General features: G+C 40.1%; 1 protein-coding gene across 3 annotated transcripts; it reads right to left on the bottom strand.

The window, feature by feature from the left end:
• Positions 1-406: 406 nt before the first annotated feature.
• PRKAR1A (protein kinase cAMP-dependent type I regulatory subunit alpha) lies at positions 407-18,526 on the bottom strand. 3 transcript variants are annotated; one of them, XM_004432693.3, is made up of 11 exons: positions 18,402-18,526; positions 14,945-15,127; positions 9,462-9,632; positions 8,554-8,645; positions 8,288-8,349; positions 7,381-7,427; positions 6,525-6,683; positions 5,184-5,244; positions 3,794-3,915; positions 2,748-2,829; positions 407-2,400 (listed from the first exon to the last, which is right to left on the bottom strand). In XM_004432693.3, exons 2-11 carry the CDS (start codon positions 15,119-15,121, stop codon positions 2,228-2,230), a joined length of 1,146 nt encoding a protein of 381 aa, XP_004432750.1. In that variant the 5' UTR covers positions 15,122-15,127; positions 18,402-18,526; the 3' UTR covers positions 407-2,227. The 3 variants fall into 3 exon arrangements, with proteins under 3 accessions (XP_004432750.1, XP_004432749.1, XP_087297611.1); XM_004432692.3 differs by lacking the exon at positions 18,402-18,526 and adding an exon at positions 18,008-18,163; XM_087441485.1 differs by lacking the exon at positions 18,402-18,526 and adding an exon at positions 17,559-17,579.
• Between the last annotated feature and the right edge of the window lie 4,694 nt (positions 18,527-23,220).

Here is a 23,220-nt window from a genome sequence, read left to right as displayed (position 1 = left end):
TAGTAACCAAGAAACAATACAAAATGGTCCTTTGGCCATCTATACTTTCTAGAGCAGTAGATCTCAAAAACTCACTTACCAAGCCCAGAAATAATGACTTCTAAAGCCCTGGATATCAACTATGACAAATTATGCCAATTGTGATTTCTCACATATACTCAGATTGCACAAAGATAAAGCTTTACATGTGATAATTTTGAAATTTAGACTTAAAATTTCTTAGATTAAAAACCACAAAAGGGAGTAAACAGCAAGCCAAATGATTTAAGAGCAACACTTAGAAAGTATTATACGTATCTAAATATACATGAAAATGATTATATACATATATGAAACTGCAAATTTACGGCATTCTAAATAATTCACTTAAGTACAGTTTGGCATTTAAACAAAGATCAAATCAAGCTTTAAGCTAATAAGAACATAATTTTTATTTTTAATTTTTTAAATATAAAAAGGTAGCTAAACATAAAATACAGAGCAGAAAACCCTCATCTAATACAGATTTTGAAAAATAAAAAATTTGTAATAAGGTGGCTTTTTATCCCACACTAAAATGTAAATAAAACCTCTTTCCCAGATTTATACTTCAAACTTAGTAACCACCTAAAAACTGTTCATATCTATGAAAAGAAAACCTACCATGACCAATTCAATTGCCTGGGAAAGGGTAGGAGAGGGGATTAATAATCAGAGCCAGTTGCACACAGATGGAAAAATGCTTGCAGTCACTCCCAAATATAACCCTACATTTATATATATAAATCACAATGAAAATAAAAGTGGCCACATTATGGAACTGTGAAATTTTGTTTAAAAAAATAATAGTAAAAATAACCTGCTGGGTGTCATTGGTGCACATGGAAAAATGTAACACATAAGGTTGATAAGGCTGGAAAATACTGAAATACAGTTAAGACTCAAAACACAAGTTTACTTTAAAAAAACAAAAAAGCATGCCAGAGAAATAACTGCTAGATAGGAAAGTAGAACTTTTCAGCAGGATGGCCTTTTAGACCAATTTGAAACAACACAGACACACCCTACCCTACCTCCAACCCACCAGAAATTCTAGCTGATGTAAAAAGGAGGGAAAAAAGTGAAACCAAACTAAAAAAAACTTCTCAAATCTCATGCCCTAATGAATTTAGTGGGACAAAGTTCCCAACACTGAACTTTGTCCACCTGGCATTTCTTCCTCTAGCAAGATCACCTCCATTTTTCCATTATGACATTTGTTCCATCTATTCTATCTATCCCCAGCACATCCAATCTCCTGCATCAGTATTCAATGAGCACAAGAGATTATCCCAGAGTCAACTGAAGGATATACATTAACCAAAAGCTCTAAGTTAACAACCAAGAGTGTAGACCTCAAATTCTCATTCTCAATTCAGCATCTATGATCAATATTTGGCACTAGCTGGATAAATAAAGGTCTAATCAGAATCTGTGAGCTGAGGCAGATGTAGTTCAATCATAACCCAATATTTGCAGCCTATGATTTGGTTTCAAACTCAAAAGGCAGGTGTAGACAACCATACCTACACAATTTCAGAACTGGAGGGGAAACATCAACAATGTGATATAAACAAAACCAGGCAAATCAGCTTGACAAACAAAAATTCTGGTTAAAAAGAAAAGAAAACTGAGCAGATCACATCCATCTGATAATTAGCAAAAATGGGCATTTTTCCACCCTTTAACTAGTTTAAATACAGGCAGATGTCTTTCTACTATACTAAGATTTTGCTATATCCATTTTTTCTAATCCTTAGAGCTTAATGAGAAATCATTTATTCTATAAAGAAATACAGCACATATGGCCACAGTCTAAAATATGCTTATGATAACTGAAAAATTATGTCACTTAAGAAAAATCTTGCACTGTTACATCATTACTCTATGGTAATTCGTTTGGTGCAGGGATCTGCCCTCACCAAAAAGCATGGCACGCACGGCCCAGGCTGAACACTAACACTGCACAAAGAGAAGCAGTAACAGCAAAGTCTCCAGAGAACTCTTTCTATTTATTTAACCGTGTATGAGCATTTAGTTAATGCTCCAAACTAAAAACGGTGCAATAAAAGCAACTTTTAATATAAACACAGACAAGAAGCTGCGATGCCAGTGGCCACGTGGCGCTGCAAATAGAGAAAATAAAGCAGTCTGCGTGAGTGAAGCACGGATTGGGGAGAGGAGAAAACGGAGGCACAGGAGGCAGACTTTAGACAGACAGTGACACGAAACTGTTGTACTGCTGGATGTTTCGTTTGAGGATATCTGAGCACGGGCCAAGAACACGTTCAAATCTAGGTCGGTCCAGCTTAACACACTTCAAAGGGCCACGAGCGACCACCGTGGCAGCACGAGGACGATTCATCAGTAGTGCAATTTCACCTGGAGAAGGGAAAGGAGAAGGGTAAGAGTAGGCTAACTCTGCTGGAAACACTGTCTTGGAGGCACGCTCCTGAGAAAAAAAAGAAAGCAAAGATTTATTCTTCTTAATAACAGTGCAGGCCAACCACATCTGCACTTCGAAAAAAAATACCAACTGATAGATATGAGACAACCAATAACTTAATTATTAACTGAGTAAAGGTCAAAATCTCACACTATTTCTCTGAGATCCAAAAAAGATGTCAATTAAAAAATAAAATTCAGAAGAAAAGACCAAACTACAAAAGACTACACTATCTCACTGAGAGATGACAAACTATGCATTTATTGTGAGAAAATACACATACCAAAATAATCAGAAGGCCCCAATCTTCCCACTTCAACAAACTCTTCATTTTCTGACCGACGCTGTAGCACAGCAGCGGAACCCTATAATAAAATCACCAAAAAACAAAACAAATAAATACTTTCAAATCCAGGAGTGGCATTTTGAATATCCTATGCAATTTTAGCTACTTTTCAAAAAAAAAAAAAAAAGTATTCAGTGGTTATTTCAAATCCCCTGTGTTCATATGATAAAAGGCGACTGAGAAGAGTCACTACTTGAGCTTCAATTCTATTTACCCAGCAGCCCGTTAGGGGGTTCTTCTCATCAAGCTAGGGTACTTAAAGGGTTCACTCAGCTTAGCAACTGTTAGCCGGAGGGCCAAATCCAAGCTCAGCGCCTGTTTTTGTAAATAAAATTATAGGAACAACACATCATTTACATATTGCCTATGACAACAGAATTGAGTCTTCACCACAGAAACTCTATGGCTCATAAAGCCTAAATTACTTACCACCTGGCCCTTGACAGAAAGAGTCCCATGACCCCTGGGTTAAATAAAACCTATTAGCATCTACTGAGCCTCACTCGTAGAAAATCTGCTATTTGGGTCTGCACGGCAGATAAGAGTATCTGCTATACACGTCCATGGACTGCGAAAATATAAAACACAGCAACTTTTAGAATTCAAATAATTACCTTTGATTCTGTTTGCCAAATAGCCTAAAACATGATTTTAACAAGGATGGTGCAGAATTATAATAGTTTGTTATGCTAAATGGTTGAGTTTTGTCTGGCTTGCACGATGAGGATTAACTTGTAATTAATTTGAGTAGGTCAGAATTTGGCTTTTACTTCATGAATAGCCCTTCCAGAATTCTGACTCAAACTCATTTAAAATGTGGTGGCCTGGCAGAACACCAAATAACAGCATTTCAAAGTGAAATATAAGTTTTAAATAAAACTGTCAGGTATTCTTAAAAACTAAAGCTACAAATCAGAATTACCCCCTTTCTCTCTCTCACGATGTACAACTTTTTTTAAAGTATCAAATGCTGAGTTCTTTACCTCTAAAATAATGAAGAACTCATCTCCTGGTTCTCCCTGCACCACAATCTTCTGCCCATCTTCAAACTGGACCGGTTCCAAAGCATCAGCTACCGTGAGACGTTCCCACTTGTCCAGAGATTCTGAAAGACAAGAATCAGAAAAATTTCTCTACATTATTTGGTGTGGCTAAAAATGTCAAAACAAAAAGTATCAAGACAGTCAACCAAATAGCCATGCCCATTCAATACTTGAGTAGTGTCTCAGATTAAACATGGCACCTGTCTTCAATTACCTCTAGTCTCAGCAAGATCCTCTTATTACTTTTTTTTTAAGATTTTTTTTTTTTTTGTGAGGCAGATCAGCCCTGAGCTAACATCCATGCCAATCCTCCTCTTTTTGCTGAGGAAGACCAGCTAGATCCTCCTATTACTTACAGATAATCTTTAGATCCTCATTTCAGTAGCCCAGTGACAAGGTTAATTTATACCAACTATACCCAATGGTAAAGGAATAAAAAAATGCAATTGTTAAGTATTCCTAAAGACTGTCATCAATGCACATCAAACCTACAATTACAGAAAATAAAGTAATAGTGTCACCATCCATATTATTCCAGGGGTTCACAGAAATAACTTATCTATTTAAATCCTCAGTTGAATTTATTTATGAAACCCAGAAGAAGAATTAGAAAATAACTTTGTTCCCAAAGGCCACATTAGTACCCAAGATGCTAACCAAATGTAACCATTTTAGAGAAAGGACAAATAAAGGCGAAAGAGTCAATTCACTATAACAAAACAATGGCAGAAGACTATTATCTTACAAAAATTGCCATTTCCCCTCCCAACAAAGAACAGGTTGTAACAATGTCTCTAGATCCACATAATAAAATACATAGAAATATCTCCAATTAATCTGCTTTGTTCTAAATTCCAACCAACTTCTGGCATTTTTTCAAAGGAAGTCAGTACATGACACCTAATCTTTCTACAGAGGACATGCACTGTTGGAAATATTCACTTTCCTGAACTAATAAACTCACCAATGGAGCAACAAAGACAGAAGTCACAGGGGGAATAACTGACTGTCCAGTCAGAAGGAGGACACTTTTAGCCTTTCTGTCTCTCCAGAAGGAATGAGCAGCACATGATTCCAGAAAGCTTTTCCCAAGTCCAATCATTTCTACTTAAGAGGTCTGTCATACACTAGGCAAATTCAACACACTTGAAAATTACTTCTAACTTAGTCAAACTTCAACTCTGTCAAATAAAAACTCCATGTGTTTTTCATTACTATTAACAAAAAAACAATGAGTTGATAACTAGAGCAGTTTTTATGAAATACAACAGGTTCTCCTTAAGTATCACTAACACTTTAACAATTCTCCATGCAATCTTCCAAAACTCACCCAAAATGGACACTTTACTAAGAAACTCCTCATACATCTTCCGCTTTCTCAGTGTGCTTCCCTATAAATGAAAAAAGTAACAAGCGTCATATCTCAAAGATGTGTAATTATCACATAATGTTGTGGAATAATAAATATTAAGTTTCAACTAACTTAAAAAAAAAAAGACAACAGAAAAGTCAAAGTTTGCTGGTGCTACTGCTGCTTAATACTTGATTATTTTTCTTCATTTGAACATGGTAAGCCCCTCTGTTCAGCTCAATAAAACACTCTTAGTAACTTGCTCCTAAAAGGAACACAAGGTCTACGGCCAAAGAAGGTTCCTAGCACCACTAATTAGTGAAATGCCAAATAAGCAAATGATCAGTTCTCAAAAAGAAAAAAACCCAGTTAATATATGTGACTATAGCCGAATATATTTCCAGCTGAAGGGTCCTGCCCCACCACCCCAATCCTCCACAGAAGTAAGGAAGTAAACTGCTACTACTTATAGACCCAAAAACAAAAACAAAAAACAGTGCTACAGCCCCAAACTTAACCAAGTTATCTTATCTGCAAAGTTCATTACATACATCCAGGGGAAAGACAGGGAGAAATACACAGTCCTCTATAACAAAAATTCCTTACAAAGTAGATTGCCTGGGCAATTTATATATTTATATACTTATAAATATTTATATACATACATGCACACACACACACTCCCCCCCCAAAATACAGAAAATCTTTAAAGTACATCCGACTGCATATTATCAAATCATCAGATAGGCACTGCACAAATTTAAGAAAATCATTCAAGATGACTAATGCCATTAGCTGGAACTTAAACATCTCAAAGCTATTCTATAAATTTGTCACAAAGTTCTCAAAAAGTCTGATTACATCAGCAGAATGTTTCAAAGGTGTTATTATTTTGTTTATTCATTTAGTGAGAGGGGACATGACATTTGCATTACTAATAACCCACTGTGAGTTTAGGGAAGCTGATTACTTCTGAATGGCCTTAAATACACACTTAGAAGCAGCACCTATTAGGCTATTTGTGATGTGTAACAATTAGGTAAGTGAAGACGTGCCTATGAGCAAATGGAGAGCTTGCCAAACACGAGCTGACCACAACATACATACCACATTTGTTTCCCATGTTATTTCTGGCCAAACCTTTATTCTAAAAGATCACTGTCTCAAATGGTATAATAAAAAGTGCTACATTGGGCTTAAAGCAAAGCTTTTAATCATTAAAAATAAGGAATATTGTCATTTTAACTTGGTGATATTATTCAAACATTAGTTTCATAGACTGGAATTCCAAATCACACTCCAAAAACCATGGCATCTTACCATAAGGATTCTTCTATAGCTGTCTCGGTCGATACCCCACAATTTCACATTTGTCTTTGCTTTGACAGTGGCTGCTCTAGGTGTTCCATAAATCAAAGCAAGTTCTCCAAAGCTTCCTCCTTCCCCAACACTAGTTGCCCACTCATTGTTGACATAGACCTAAAATACAAGTGACATCAAAGAATTGGTTTTTTCTACATACACAAATATATAAGTATTAAAAACCCTCAAATCTTTTTAGAGTCAGAATCCTGAACTTTGTTTTAAAAAAAAGATTATGTTTTCAGTACACAGCAAAATAGGTGACTTCTGACAATGAGTTAAATAAGTTCAGAGTGTCTGTGATTTACCTGGTTTAATCTGATAAGAAAAAGATACTTTGTAGGGATGATCAGGGCAAAAAAGGTGAACTAAGAATTAGTAACAACCATATACATTTACAGAGCACTGTGCTAAGTATTCTACCTCCACAACGCACTGAATTTTCTAATAATCCTATGAGAGCAATGCTATTATTATCCTAATTTCAACTGTAAACAAGACTCACAGAATCAAGAAACCTGTACCAAATCTCATAGCTAATGGCTGGGTCCAGACTCTTCCTTACATTTGGTTTACTCCACAGCATGCATGCACACCTTAATCACTACTCCAACAAAAGTTTTGAACTGCATGTCTAGCTGAAGAAATTACCTTTAAAAAGTTTCTCTGTGTCATTAAAATATTTAGCAAAAGGTGTTGATGGAATTTGACATACAAGGGCTGTAACAGCCCTTCAGAAACTCTTAGAAGCAATAAATATCAATACATTGACTTTTCAGATTATCAACATATTTTTGCTATTATTAAATCTTACATCCATCTCTCCTTGATCAATCACATAGAAGTTATCCCCTTCATCACCTAAAAGAGAGGAGAGTAAAAAAAGTTAGAAGTATATTAATAAACAAATCAAAACTATCAAATTAATGTAAAATAAACTTTTTATAGAGGTGCTGTGAGAGAAAACAATGTGTTATAAATTAACACAACCTTTCAGAAAAAAAAAATCCAGCAATATATTTTGCAAGTCATAAAATTGATCAATTTTTTAGTCATCTCATGGTGAAGAATACCTCTGAAAAATAACTTAAAATAAAAAAGAGCCACATGTGTACAAGATACTAATTGCTACATCATCTATAACCACCACCAAACAAGAAACAACTCAAATAGTAACAAAGTATCAGATTGTCACTAAACCAGAAAATATATGGATCATGAAAACATCAAGAGTAAATAAGGAAAAAAGAGGAGCTAACCAAAAGATCGGATCCATGTTAGTTTATGTGGGCAAAAAGCTAAGAATCAGCAGAAGGCATAGAACCTTATAAATAGATGGGCTATACAATGAAGAATGTAAGTGATTTGCTTATTTCCTACTTTACTTTGTAAGTGGTTAATACTCAATATAAAGGATATATGAAATATACAGGGTTAGGAAATTACATACAACATTCAAAATAAAAACGCAGGAATTTCCTTTAACAGTTACCATAAACAAAATTGTATTGACGCTAGGGAAGTATTAGTCCCTTAGCGAAAGTGTACCTTTTAGCTCCAAGGATTTTAATTTAAAAAAAAAAAAAAGGAAAATCCAACAGTATAACAGAAGCAAAATGGTAGGCTGAAAGAAGAAAACAAACTTCAATAAAAAAAAAATCCTACAGTTTCCCTCTCCCATAATAACACTGCATGCCATAAAAGCAGCAGCCCTTCCTTACCTTGCTGAATGACAGTCTCTCCAGCAATAAAGGAAACCGGGAACATGGCATCAAAAATATCACTGCAAAGGAGAAAAGGCCTCGTGTTACATTTCATGAGCCTCTTCTGTGGATTTCAAACATTAACCTTGGAATTAGAGTTCCCAGATTTTCAGCCCGGATCATCATCAGGTGAATGATTATCAAGAGCCTTACAACTTGCAACAATGATGAGACTAGACCGGAACCACAGAGAAAAATTAGTGTAACAAAGCACCTGTACCTACCTCCTCTCATTATCATCAAGATGCGAAAACAGCACATTCTTTTCAATGGCTTTGGCTAAAGCAGCCATCGTCTTATAATCTTTTGGTATAACCTGGAAAAGAACAGAAGATCAAATGACAATCCATAAACCAAAAACACTTCATGTTGGCAACCTGCATTTCAATTAAAAGTCGTTATATTACGGTATTTAAGCAAAACTGCTCTGAGTTAATTATTTTCAACACAACATGCTTTTACTATCTTTGATCTACAAAGAACTCAACAAATATTGACTAATTAATCCCTTTTGCCTACAACCAGGCCTGTATTTACAGGCTGCTGGTTGGTTCCTTGTCAACAACTAAAGAAGCGAACCAAAAATACCTTGACCAAGGTCATTATTCTGAGGCAAAACTAAGCATTTTATGACAGTTTTTAAACTGTGATCGTGTACTATCAGTTTCACAAGCCCTTTGCCAGGACTATTCACTTCCCTTCTTCAGGCTAATAGCATAACTTGAAAGGGCAGGCTGGTTCTAAGGAAGAGCCAAGTAGGATGAATGAAGCTTATAGGGTAAAAGGTTAAAAGCCACAACATGAATTATAGGATGTCAAAAAACTGACACTATGATTCAAGAGAAAAAGGAGTACTGCCTGCTTCTTCTACTGCAAAACAACAACATGGAAAAGAACACCCCCAAAATGCAATTATGCACTGTTTTATACCCATTATTAGTTATTTCCTCTGACGGCACGTTACTACAGAAATCTGTTCCCCAGTACCCAAGAACTGTACAGGATGGAGTCCAAGCCATCCTGTTTGTGCGTTACTACTATTCAAAACAGTGCACACACTCATCCAAGAAGAGGAGATGACTACCTCGTGAGTCCCAAAAACATTCCTCCGATGTTTAGGTATCAAAACTACCTTTCTAACGTAAGACGCGGCATCCTCCTCCGTGTAGACTTCAGCACTGATAGCACCTCGTCGCCTGCGGCCCTTAACCACTGGGTTAGGTGGAGGAGGAGAGATTTCATCCTCCCTTGAGTCTGCACGGGCGCTTGCTTTCTGCAGATTCTGAATCTGTTTTGCTTCCTCCTGAAAAACATTATAGGTTTATAAAATGAGATCCTTTAGCATGTAAAGTTGGTGTTCTCAGAGTTCAATGACAGCCCATCTCCGTCACTTCAAATCTCTTCCTTTACTACCAATGTGAAAGTTTAGGGGAAAAGGCCAATTCCAAATGGGAAAAAATGGAGAGGCAAATTTGAAAAGAAATACTCTGAAGGACTATACCATTTCTCAGACGATAACAGATGCTATACTTATTAACAAACAAAAGCCATTAGTACAAGGACACATAACATGCAAGTGAAAAATCAGATACTCTATTATAATAATATATGGACAACAATGATTTATAGCGCACACAATAATAAACTGCAAAATAAAATCCTGAGGAATTAGATTATTTTGTATGCTGCTACAGATAGCATGAGACTCTCCACCCCTAAAAAAGAATGTTATTTAAGAATAACCACTCAGGCACAGCCAAGAGCTACAAGAATGTCCAGATTACTGGGTTATTTCATTAATCTAGTAAGTATTCTCTGCATCTGCCACGCCAAGTCTACACTAGGCAAGAGGAATATAAACACCAATAGGAGAGAGTCCTGAGCCTGTTCTCAGACATAAATAAATAATGAAATGATGTGACAGTAACCAAGAATTTAAATAAGATCAGAGCTAACAATACTTCTCCCAGCAGAGCTAGAAGCATTCTTTATCATCAGGGTTTACACTTCAACTTAAAACAAAAAATAGTTTACCTGCTTTTAAAAACTTCTTAATAAACCAATTCATATGAAAACTGAGATGAACAATTTAACATTCTTATTTTTCAGGTCTAGGGCCTTAAAAGAAAATTCCTCTCAGGTTTGCAGTAAAGAATGAGTTGTTATGCCCAAAGTAAAATAAGAATGAAAAAAACAAGAATGTTATCTACTTCTTTCTCATTCATTTGATTCATTCTCCATTATTTTTCTAAACCATCTTTCAAATTCTAAATGAACTTTTAGCATTTACTGATTCAGAAAATTTTCTGATGAAAAAGAAATTAAAGAGATGCCAACTTTTTCTCCTGCATGGTACTCAGCCCTGCTTTTGGCATCAAGACAAATAAAAGAACTATATATATGCAGCAAGAAAAGTCCAGAACAATAACGATCAAGGTATTAATAGTGTTATTTCTATTAGTAGAATCATGCCTCATTTTTTTTTCTTTTTTGAAGAGTGGGGTTGGCTTTATTTTTCTCATTTCTCTGGATTTTCTAATTTTCAACTAAGAAAAAAACACAATAAGAAAAACATATAACAAAAAATAACTTTAATATATTTGTATATTTAATTACAAACGCATTTACTTCTTGACTGAATAATCCAGTAATTCTACTTCCAGGAATTTATTCTAAGATATGCGTAGAGGTGAAATAACATACATACAAAGTTATTCATGACATCATTGTTTTTAATACTAAAACACTGGAAACAACCAAAATGGTCATCTGTGGGGTGATTAAATAAATTATAGCATACCAATGGAATGTCATGTACATGCTGGAAAAGAACAGGAAGCTCTTTTATATATGAATTTGTCTGTAAATGTCCATACATTAGCTACAGAACACTGGCTGCATGCAAGGAAGACAATGGAGTGGGGAAAAAAACTTTATTGTTATGCCCTTTTATACCTGCAGAATTTTGAAGCATGTGCAAATATGTAACCAAGTTAAAAAATATATATATATATTTTACAAAACCCACTTCATTTTCATTCTGGTAATTCCAATAATCAGTAAGGTTTTCCCATTCCATATTAACACAGAATTTTAAAACTGAAGACTATAAATGAAAACACAAATTCTACCCCCAAAATTTGTCACTGGCTTTCACAAAAACTTCACAAATAGGGGCCAGCCCAGTGGCGTAGCGGTTAAGTTCATACACTCCGCTTCGGCGGCCCGGGGTTTGCCAGTTTGGATCCTGGGCATGGCACCACTCATCAAGCCATGCTGAGGCAGCGTCCCACATAGAGAAACTAGAAAGATCTACAACTAGGAAATACAACTATCTGCTGGGGCTTTGGGGAGAAAAAAGGAAAAAAGAAGACTGGCCACAGATGTTAGCTCAGGGCCAATCTTGCTCAAAAAAAAAAAAAAATCAGGCGCCGGCCGGTGGCCTAGCGGTTAAATGCGCACACTCCACTTCAGCAGCCCGAGGGTTAGCAGGTTCGGATCCCGGGGAGGGGGAGGGCACCAACGCACCGCTTCTCAAGCCATGCTGTGGCAGCGTCCCATATAAAGTAGAGAAAGATGGGCATGTGTGTCAGCCCAGGGCCAGTCTTCCTCAGCAAAAAAGAGGAGGACTGGCAACGGATGTTAGCTCAGGGCTGATCTTCCTCACAAAAAAAAAAAAAAAATCACAAATAACATCTCATTTAGAACTGTATTCTATCTAACTGAATTTTTATGATAATTTTGAAGTACCAAAAGCATTTCAATTTTAACAGTTTCATGGATTCTGGTCTTTAACAGCAATCAGATATAACCTAATCTTAACAACTCAGAGCCATTATTGAGATCATCGATTTCTAATATGTATTATAATACTTTTTTTTATCCTTTTTCTTGCTGTTGTCATTCTGCTGTCAGTCTCCTCCCTCTTCAGTTCTCTCACTTATTAAAACAAAAACAAAACAAAACAAAAAACCCTCCCAGTCTACTTACTGGTTAATAGTATTATGTTCTAGAGTTTAAATTTCAGATTCTGTCCCCACCACCTACTTAATATATTTTCAACAATTATTTGTTCCCTCCCTGCCCTTGCCATTCCATTCTTCCCTCTAGGTGAAGTAATAAACCTCCCATCCCACTGACTTGGGGCTTGGCCATATGACTTGCTTTGGCCATGGAATGTAAGCGGACATGCCATAGCACGTCCGTTTGAAGGGTTTGGCTCTGACCCCCTTGAGCTTCTGATCCCTCTCTGCCTTGAGAACAGCATGCTGTACACAGTGGCTGCTCCTTCCACTCAGCCCCAGAACAAGACATGTGGAGTCAAGAAGACCAGATGGGCTGAGCCCAGAAGAGCTTCATATGACTGAGGAATAAGGTCTTTGGTAGGAAGCCACTGAAATTTGGGGGCTGTATGCTGCTGCAACAAAAGCTAACCCACTACACTGTATGACCACAGCCAAGTTCCTTAATTTCCCTTAGTTTTACCTTCTAGCTCTGTAAAATGGTGATCATCACCTACCTCACACATTTGAGATACTGAGAATGTATACATGTAAAGTGCTTCACATAGTACCTGGCACAGGAGACACTCAATGGCCATAGCTATTAAAATTCCTCTGATCTATCAGACAGGCAAGGTTCTAATAAATATATGCAAAGAAGAGGACTCAAATGCCTGATGACGGTCTGAAGTAAAATGCAGAAGCTTTCAATGGACCAACTGTGAGAGTTTTTTGGCACATTTATTATTGAGTAGTTGAGGGTACCAGAAACATGACCCTTATTTAACACAGGGAAGGAGGTGACAAGAATGTGACCGTGTATTTTCAGACATATAAACCTAACACCTAATGCATAGAACGATGACCTGTTGAAAAGCTAAAAATCTAGTTACTTGAAAGTCCAGCTATCTATTATCAACCCTGGCTAAAGGAATGTATGTAAGTGAACAATGACTCTTGAATTACTGGAAAAAGTGTGTTACACTGTGACTTGTATTAAGAGGTAAAGAAGCCAACACACATTAAATCTAAAAATCTCATCTGCGAGGAAACTACTTTAATGATGATTTCTTGCCTTCCCCCTCGGTTAGTGCTTAAACAGCGCTATGGTAAGTGCAGGCTCTGAAACCAGCACTGTGCATGCAACACTCCCTATAAAAAGACACATACTTAATGTCTCACCAACTTCATCCCCTCACCTGATGGTTTCTATTGATGTCCAAAGAGAAGACGGATCACCTTACAGTGACCCATTTCAGAACCAAAATCTCCAGGAACACACTTTATTTCAAAACAGGGAACGCCCACAGCAGCCTGGCTTTACACTATTTCACTAACTATTTGGAAATTGCTTAAATAAGAGAAAACCAGACTTTCTACCACAATTCCAAGACAGCAAGGCTACATTAATAGGGACTGGTTAGTGGTTAGTTGTTTGTTGTTGTTGTTTTTGATTATTCTAATCATGGTACCAAACACCAATTTTAACAAACAGTTTTTCAAGAAAACAGTAGAAAATGCTTGATCACTGAGCCACTTAAACATTTTTTAAATCTTAGTAAAGATTTAGTAAAGCTTTAGTAAAGAAACAGATTCTTTTACTAATAAATTATGCTGATTAAGAAACTGTCCAAACCAATGGGATATATTACAAATACTTCTATTACACAATTAGATAATCAATGATCATATACCTAAGAAACATCTTCCTATTGGTTCATAATCATTAGGAACTACATCAAAACTTCAATATGCATAAGAAAACCTGTAAATTTATCTCGCTGATTTACAGAAGCAAATCAAACAAACTACTCAAAACATTTAACAATCCAGACTTTCTCGTTCATCATTTCTTGAGGGAAATGAACTGAAGTATTGTCCTTGATGCAAAATTAGCATTTTGCTTAGAAAAGCATATACTATATGTTTAGGTCACACTGACATACACACAATGAGGATGAACAACAAAGAATAAAAACTTGAAAAAAAAAATTTTTTTCAAGAGGAAACAAGTCCTGACCAAAACTGTAAATAAAGTAAAATTCTGACAACCATCAATCTTGATATCTCTGCCCATAGTGGATTCATCTGAGAGATATCCTCCAGGAAAACCTTGACTTCACTAACTCAGAATTTCTGATCTATCAGTCACAAGATAGACTCAAATGTTTCATTACACTGGCTTTAAAAGGTGGGGTGAGGCTTATTAAGCTTACTTGCTTTGTTGAAGAGAAAAATATTATCTGCTTTCAAGTATTGTAGAATTTCTCATTTCATACAACTGCTGTACTACTTCTGATCAATTGTATGTCAGTTATTTTATTTAGTCGGTTTTATGTATTAATTAAAACAGTTACAAGAACTGTTTGCAAACCCTTTGTTAGCCAAGCAAACTTAGCATAGAGATTTGTTTTCTGATAAATTCTACTGATCACAAAGTTAAAAATTACTACAAATGCCTTAACTGCATTTCTTTTTTGAAATTCTATTTTAGACTTCTTATTTGGTCAGAATTTCTTTTCTTCCAAAAGACACACCTTATTAACGACACTCTACAGCGTTACATTTAACAATTGTCAGGGTCATCTCGTCATCTCCCCACATTTATTTTTACCTTCTCCAGCCTCTCGAAGTATTCCCTGAGGAATGCCATGGGTCTCTCAGGTCTCGCAGTGCACAGCTGCACAATAGAATCCTTGAGCAGGGCCTGAATGTTGTGCTTCTGGACATAGAGCTCACATTCCCGGAGGCTGCGCTCCTCCTCGCTTGCGGCAGTGCTCCCAGACGCCATGGTTCTCTACAAGGAAAAAAACAGACATATCCCTGTGTAAACTATTTACGAAGAGCAAATGCCAATCTGGCCTTTGACTTAACAAATTCATCAAGTAACTGATTCACAAGGATGTTTTTTTCTAAGTAGGTTTTTTTTTAAATAGGGAGGTGGGGGCTAGGGAGTAAAACATGTAGAGAAATAGCATTCTTCCAAAGAAGTGTTTCATTTAGTTCCTGCTGCAGGATCTAGGCTCTGCAGGCAGCAACAGGGAGAGGCAATAACCTCAGCTCCTGGGAGGAAGTATGAGCCACTATCCCCTGCAGAGGCGGGCTGCTGAGGAGTCAGTCCCTTGAGGGAATTTCATTCAGTCCTCCCCCTGCAAAAGAAATCATGGTGACGTGGGAAGTGTGTAAATGGTCAACAGGACAGAGAATTACAAGGGCACACAAGTCAGCTCTAAGTGAAAGCAAGTAAGCGCAAGGAAGAACATCTGACATTCCCTATACGTAACGCCTACCCCAGGGGAGTGTTCTAATGTCTCCCAGCAAATCACTGGAACAGAGGATCTGATTAGCCAACTACTAGTATAATCAAAAAATTTAAAAACACATAAGGAACCTCAGATGAGTTTTAAAAGCAACCTTTTATTCCACACTCTTTTACTACATTCCAGCCCTAAATGATAACACACTCACCACCCACTGGTAGGAGGGAAGATCCTTAATAGAAAAAAAATAAAACAGACAAAAAGAACCTTGCTAAGTAAATGATAAAAGATTTGGACAGGAAAATGTCAAAACACATTAAATTTTAAACTTACATGAAGATGCAATAGATAAATTGCATTTAATGAATTTTACAGGGTTCCGACTACCTTGATGTGAAGTAAACAGGTACATAATAATGAGCAGCTAACCTTACCCTGGAATTTAAAGTTTAGTAATTTAACAACAGAGTCATAAACTGTTTTCCTTCCAACTCCTAATTACTGTACTAAGCAATAAGATGAGAAGATAAAATCCAGGTGCCCTCCACTCTGCAACTGAATTCAATGCTAATCGGACTTTTCCAAATATAATGCACACAAAACCACTGAGGTAAAGCTATAAATTTAAAAAGAGAGAGAAAGAAATACCAGAGTAAAGAGCTCAAGTGCTACACTGTTAGTCATTTTGTTTTGACAACTTTCATGATAAAGGTCAATAATGAGTAGACTAATTAACAGACCATGAGAAAGTGTGTAGCTCCCTGACAGGCACATAAATTAGAGGCATGGAAAAAGAATCATGCTGCTACATCAGAAATAGACAATCCAAAAAAAAAAAAAAAAAAAGGGTCATTAACTTTAGGACAGATTTATACCAGCCACTTTTCCAAGTCAATCATATAAACTCAGAATCCACTTCAGTAGAATTTTCTGTATAGCAAATAACACTGAAGGCCCTCAAGAACAATGATAAATCAGATCCTTTGTGCTCCAAAACATTCAGACATATTTCAGGAATATCAATACATGTATTCAACTGATCAGAGAAATCATTCAAAAATCAGGTCTCTGACTGATAGAAATGAGAGAATTGGGTCTCAGAGATGAAATTGGTTTTTGTCTGAAACGATGTATTAAAAAGACCAAAAAGATGACGCTGATAATAAGGTAGCACGTTAACAAAAATGTCCCAAGATTAACGCAGTCACTATATAAACTACCAAATACTGAAATTTCATGGTCTTAATATTTTTAATCAAACATACCTAGATTAACTCTGTACTTGTACTTAGTTTTAAGAGCCCAACAATTGAGCTTCTCCGCCCAAAAATTACTTGACTACTTTAACACTTCCACTGCATTGTCTCTACTCATAAGAAAATACTCAGATTCCTTCTTTTGGAAATTCAGTTGTGATAAAATTCAGTTTGAAAAGGATTACACGCGAGGAAATACTTAAAACAGTGAGAAACTTGCTGATTCAGACCGCAGCCCCCAGACCAGCCAGGAACACTTCCTTGCGGTCATCTTAAGGAAGTGTTAGCTTTCTGTGCTCTGCTGAAAAGACCGATCTCTTGGGAATCTCTCAAGTAGTTAAGTCGTCTGGCATCACACCTGCACTGAGCTGGACGGGTTAACAGGTATCGCGTATTTTCGAGAGGAAGGACAGAAAAGGGCCCTTCACTTCACTTATGCCACCGTCATGGCCACAAAACGAAGACGGGAGGCCGATCCTTCATCCTACTCTAGTCGGAAGACCACAGCGGCGGCGAGGACCCCTCAGAGAAAAAAAATCAGGAAAGGAAGGGAGGTGAAAGAAGACAAAAGGAAATTTTTGAGCCAGGCTAAGATCATCCTGGGGGGGGGGGGCAGTAATCTCGGGAAAGGGAGGGAAAGCGACTGCTAGGCATGACAAGCAGGAGACAGCAGAGAGGAAAACAAGAACGGCTAGGTCTCGAGATCACCCACAAACGCTGCGGGAAACGATGGCGGATTCCGGTAAAATCGAGCTGTCGTCCTTCAGGAAAGGGGGGAGGGCGAGCGAGGAGGCCGCGGCGCGCGGGGGCGGAGGAGGCGGGGGCGCGATGGCCGCGGAGGGCTCGGGAAGGCCACAGAGGCCGGGGGCCTGGGGGCGCGGAGTGGGGGTAGCGCGCCGGAGAGGAGGGGGCGGGGCGGCGGGGAAACCCCGCACCGGAGCAGACGCCCCGGTGGCCCTCGGAGGTGCAGACTCGGGGTCGGCGGCCCGGGTCGTGAGGCCTGCGGGGAGGCGCCCGCCGGGGCCGGGGAGGGGCAGGGGGTGCGGCCGTTCCCCTGCAGGTCGCTCCCCGTGACGCCATCTTGGATCGGTCCAGCGCCCCCAAACGGGCGGCGGGGCGGCGAAGCTCGCCGCGCCGGGGCCCTCGACACACCCCACTCACCTGGGGACGGGCGGCGGCGGGCACGGGGCTGAGGGTGCGAGGCTGCAGCTGGCTGAGCCCTCCCAGCGATTCCCTCCCAGCCAGGGTCCACTCTGCGATAGCGGCTCCGCCGCGGCTCCACCGGAAACGACCTGGCCGCAGCCAATCAGCGCTCGGCTGCTGACGTCAATGCGCCTCGCTCTGGCCAGAGCCGTCGCCTTGGCAACCTTAAAGGCGCCGCGGCCCCAGGTCTTCCCCCGCCCCTCTTCATCCTGAAATCTTTCTCCTTCTGCTCGTTTCTATCTTACCTGGTCTCGGTCTCTTATCCGCAGCCCCTTCCTCACTCCCGTCTTCTCCTTTCCCCATTCTCTCTAGCCCGCTGCTTCCCTCCTTCGGTTCACCTGCCCCTCCTTACCTGTTCCTCTCTGGATGCCTCGGGTCCCCTTTATTCTTCCTCTGCTCTTCGCTAGCTCTCTGCGCGGCTATCGGGAGTTCTCCTCTCTCCTCCGCTCGTCTCCTCCCCACTCTCCTGCCTCCCTCGCCGCCTCTGCCTTTTCTCCCTCCCTTCAACTCCCACCCCCCACCCGGGCCGACCCACGTGGGGCGTCTCGGATGACAGGTGGGCGACTCCGCCCCCTGGCCCCTGCCGGGGGAGGACGCGGGGCCGGGGCGGGAAGGTTCCTGCCGTTTCCAGTCCGCGGAGGAGGCGGCGGCCCCGGCGGATCTGCGGCAGCTGCGCCGCGGGCCGAGCCCGGGCGGATGCCCGGGATGCGCACGCCCCGCCGCTCATTCTGTGCCCGGCCAGCGCCGCGCGGGCCTCCGGGCTCGGGCCCGCCATCCGGTCCAGGAAATCTGAGCCCCGCCAAGTGTCTGCTTGGCAGATCGAGCTGCTCTCCCCTCCGGAGGTGCTGTCGTCAAAGGAGGCCACACGGTCCCTATGAGCACAAGACACTGGAAAGGACTTTGTCAGGGTCCGAGAGAGGCCTCAATCCTTCTAGAACCTGAAATACCCCCCATCATCACGCCTGACCCCGCATGGTGAGAAGTACAAAGCGTGCCGATTGGCATAAGCCCTCTGTGACCACACAAGAAATCTCAACTGCCCTCAAAAACTGCGCTAGTCAGGGATGACTAGGGGGGAAAAAGCGACTTCTTTACTGCCTCAGCCATTTTTTACCATCAGAGTATCTGCCCGTGGAGGAAGAAAGGGGAAGCCGGGGACAGTTTTAGGCATATAAAGTCGCTAAATGAAAAAGGCCCGTGGAGGACACAAATCCTTGTGTCGGACTGTACCTGCTATATCGCATGGTATATCGCTCCAGAGCTGTATGTGTAAAATACACAATGGGTTTGACACAATACAAAAAAAGTATATAAATATCTCATTAATAATTTTTATACTGTTTCCAGATTGAAATGGTAACATTTTGGATATATTAGGTTAAATACGATTAAAATTAATTTCGCCTTTGTTTTTTACTTTTTTAATATAGTTATTAGAAAAATTTTAATTACGTATATGGCTGGTGTTTTATTTCTTTTGGACAGCACTGCCCTAAGAGGCCAACTGCTCCCCTAAATCAAGCAGTGTGATAAGCGTCCTGCTCATCAGAGTATTTCTTTTAGTTAGTTAGAGTTATCCTCTGCTTTCTGAAAGAGCAAGTGTAGGCAACATCACAAGGGCCCATTAGACCCACAGAAGAATGTAGGAGGGAAGTTTCCCCTCCCACTGACCCCTCCTCATGCTGACCTGGCCTTTCGCCAGGGATGGGAGGAATGGAGGATTAAGGACAGCGCCTCAGTCGTATAGGATTTCACCCTCGTCAGTACAAAGAAGGTCTAATAAACTGAACCCTAAGCTGGCAAGCAGGAGAGGGAATTCGATAGCATTGAGCAGGCCCGGTCGTGTTCTAAGAAGAAAACACTGCCGTCAGATAAATCTGAGTGTGGTTTCAGGCTCTGCCATCTCCGGTAATTGACTTAATCGCCATGAACCTCAGTTTCTTCCATCATAAAAGGATAAGCAGGGCTCTGTTAAAATTAACTAGTAAAGATAATAATGGCAAAGACGCATACAGTGCTTACTATGTTCCTGGCACTGTTCTAAGTGCTTTACACATAATAATTAATTTAATCCTCAGAGTAACTCTATGGCGTGGGTACTATTATTGCGTTATTGTTACAGAAGGAAAATGAGGCATGAAGAGTTAAGTGACGTGCGCAAGGCCGCACAGCTAGTGTGGCTCACACCCAGGCAGTGATCTTTAATCACTCACTCTCCTTTGCAGCATAGTATATATAAATAAGGTGCCCAGCACAGTGTGGGATGCAGTAAATAAATGTTTACTTCCCACTCCTCCCTCTTCCTAAAGCGCCACTCAAACTACAAGCTTAAGACTGAGTTGTACTGTGTCCCAACAGTAGTGTTACCTCCCTAAGTCCATTAAGACACTTAGAATAAGGAAACAAGCAAGCTGGTGATATTAAGCCCAGTGCTTTGAGTGACAGCTGTTTCCCTGCCTTAGCACGGGTGTGTGACCCCATTCAGCTGCATTTGGGCATCTGTCCAGCCACGGGCCTGTTTCCTGTGTCAGTCGCCTTCAGCCTTGTTCTGGCTGCCAAATCCTCATATGCTGGGGCCTTAACAGACAAAAAGGGAAATGGACAGGAGATAGTTGAGCCTGGGGAGAGTTCACTGAGACAGCTGTTCTGAAAAACCAAAGAGCCACAGTGGTTTCCAAATGGTGTGAATGCCCTTTCAGTACCACCGGGCCGCTGTGAGAATGACAACTTGTAAATTACATTTCAGAAATGACAATTGCTCTCCTGTCGTTTCTGTGCGGTTTCCCCTTCTCCAGAGGACTCTGCCTTTGATGCCAAGGTCCTTTGACAGGCCTTTCCTTTGGCCTGTGTCCTTGAAAAGCTCAACAAAGTAAGTTTCTAGGATAGTGGGGCTGTAAGTAAACTTTTTTCTTTAAAACAAAGTTCCTCAAATGCTGTTAATGATGTTTGCAAAACAATAGCAAACAATCTTAAAGCAAAGTAAATATCAGTGGTCCATTTAGTAAGCAGAAGTAGAACTAAGAGAGCCAATACACAAAAGGAAGGAACACTTTTGTAGCCCATTCTTTTTCTTATAATTTTATTTATTTATTTATTTTTCCCCCAAAGCTCCAGTAGATAGTTGTCTGTCATAGCTGCACATCCTTCCAGTTGCTGTATGTGGGACACGGCCCCAGCACGGCCGGAGAAGCGGCACATCGGCGCGCGCCCGGGATCTGAACCCGGGCCGCCAGCAGCGGAGCACGCGCACCTAACCGCTAAGCCACCAGGCTGGCCCTTGTGGCCCATTCTTAGTGTTTCTTATGCCTAAGGTTTCCATTGGCTAAGGACGAATCCACATATTTCAGATTTCCAAGGAGACCTTTTCAGACTACCACCACCTATTTGGTGTGCGGTGGTGCCCAGGATTTATGCTTCCTGTGCAACCCAAGGTTGTGGTTTCAGACATAACCCAATTCCAGCAAGCATTCAAATGCCAAAAGTCTTCCTACTTTTCTTTTTTTTTTTTTTTTTTTTTTTTTTAATAATTTTATTTATTTATTTTTTCCCCCAAAGCCCAGTAGATAGTTGTATGTCATAGCTGCACATCCTTCTAGTTGCTGTATGTGGGACACGGCCTCAGCATGGCTGGAGAAGCGGTGCGTGGGTGTGCGCCCGGGATCCGAACCCGGGCCGCCAGCACCGGAGCGCACGTACCTAACCTCTAAGCCACGGGGCCGGCCCTCTTCCTACTTTTCTCACTGGCAAATGCTTATCTACATGGGGAATGAGTGTTTATCTTGAGCATTAATTGAAAATATTAACCATGAAACCAGAAGTGTGGCAATCTTGTGTCTAATAAAAATATCTTCATCCAAAATAGCATATTTAAATCCACAATGTTCCACAAGAGAGATAGAGAGTTGTATTAGTCAAGTTCTCCAGAGAAACAGAACCAATAGAATGTGTATCTAGAAAGAGAGAGAAAAGAGATTTATTTTAAGGAATTAGCTCGTGTGATTGTGGAGGCCAGCAAGTCCAAAATCTGCAGGGCATGCCGGCAGGCTAGCAATCCAGGAAAGAGTTGATATTGCAGCCTTGAGTCTGAAGGCAGTCTAGAAGCAGAACTCCTTCCTCGGGGAACCTCAATTTTTTCTATTATGACCTTCAACTGATTGGGTGAGGCCCACCTATTATGCAGGGTAATCTGCTTCACTCAAAATCTACTGATATAAAAGTTAATCACATCCAAAAAATACTTTCAACAACATCTAGACTAATGTCTGACTGAAAATTGGATACCAGGGCCTAGCCACATTGACATGTAAAATTAATCATTACAAACAAGTCAAGCCCAGATATTTGTATGAATTGCTTCTAAATATTCTCCCTCTGATATCAATTTCCCTTGCCTAAACTATTTTTAACTAATGCTCACCTTATATCTATAGGTTATGGATCTGAGGCTTTAAAAAAATAGTGATGAGTCTGTCACCCACACAGACCTTTTGAGTGTGTTGACTAGAATCAGGAACTTTCTTTGATTCTGTCAAACTGACTAAGTCAACAAATCTTGTTAATTTGTCCCCATGTTAGCATTTTACTGACCATGTATCTATACCTCTTCCAGGAAATCTTAATTTTTTTTTTTTTTTTTGGTCATGGTCCCCACTGAGAAGCTCATGAAAACAATGGGCTTTCTCCTCAGAAAATATGCCCAAACAGACACACATAAGACATTTATCCTCTTATTTCAGGGGACTCAGAGATCTGAAGCCCATCTCTGCATGGATCCCAGGTCCAGAAGCTTTTACAAATGTTTCCTGAGCGTCCACACTGCAGGCACTGGGTGTGGGGATGCAGAGATGAATGAGTCATGGCCCCACCCTAAAAAGCTCACAGTCTCAGGGGAACAGCAGGAACATGGGTGCTTTCCACAGACAGGCCAACCTATGGGGGGAGAGGGAGGTTGAGGAGCACCGAAGGGACACCTAACCTAGGCTTAGAAGATCACAGAAGGCCACTTAGAAGAGGTGCTGGGATGCAAGAGAATGCTGCCTGAGTCTTGCCTGGTCTTTTCAGTAGAGAAAACTGATGGGCAAGAGAGGGCATGGATTTTTAGAGAAAGTATTTTTCAGGATTGCTGGAGGAGTAACCAATGGCCTGAAGCAAAAGGGCTGTATATGCCATAG

The sequence above is a fragment of the Ceratotherium simum genome, chromosome 16 (assembly GCF_057802395.1).
Source record: "Ceratotherium simum simum isolate JZ-2026a chromosome 16, ASM5780239v1, whole genome shotgun sequence".
In the NCBI taxonomy this organism is placed as follows: domain Eukaryota; kingdom Metazoa; phylum Chordata; class Mammalia; order Perissodactyla; family Rhinocerotidae; genus Ceratotherium; species Ceratotherium simum.
Note: the sequence above shows the minus strand (reverse complement) of the source record. Positions and strands in the feature narration are given on the sequence as shown.

Coding starts and splice junctions, on each gene's coding strand:
- PRKAR1A (XM_004432693.3), bottom strand. CDS start 15,121: ATGGCGTCTGGGAGCACTGCCGCAAGCGAGGAGGAGCGCAGCCTCCGG. Junction 8,350..8,553: donor CTTGATGATAATGAGAGGAG/GTAGGTACAGGT, acceptor TCTCCTTTGCAG/TGATATTTTTGATGCCATGT. Junction 3,916..5,183: donor TAGTAAAGTGTCCATTTTGG/GTGAGTTTTGGA, acceptor CTTGTCTTTCAG/AATCTCTGGACAAGTGGGAA.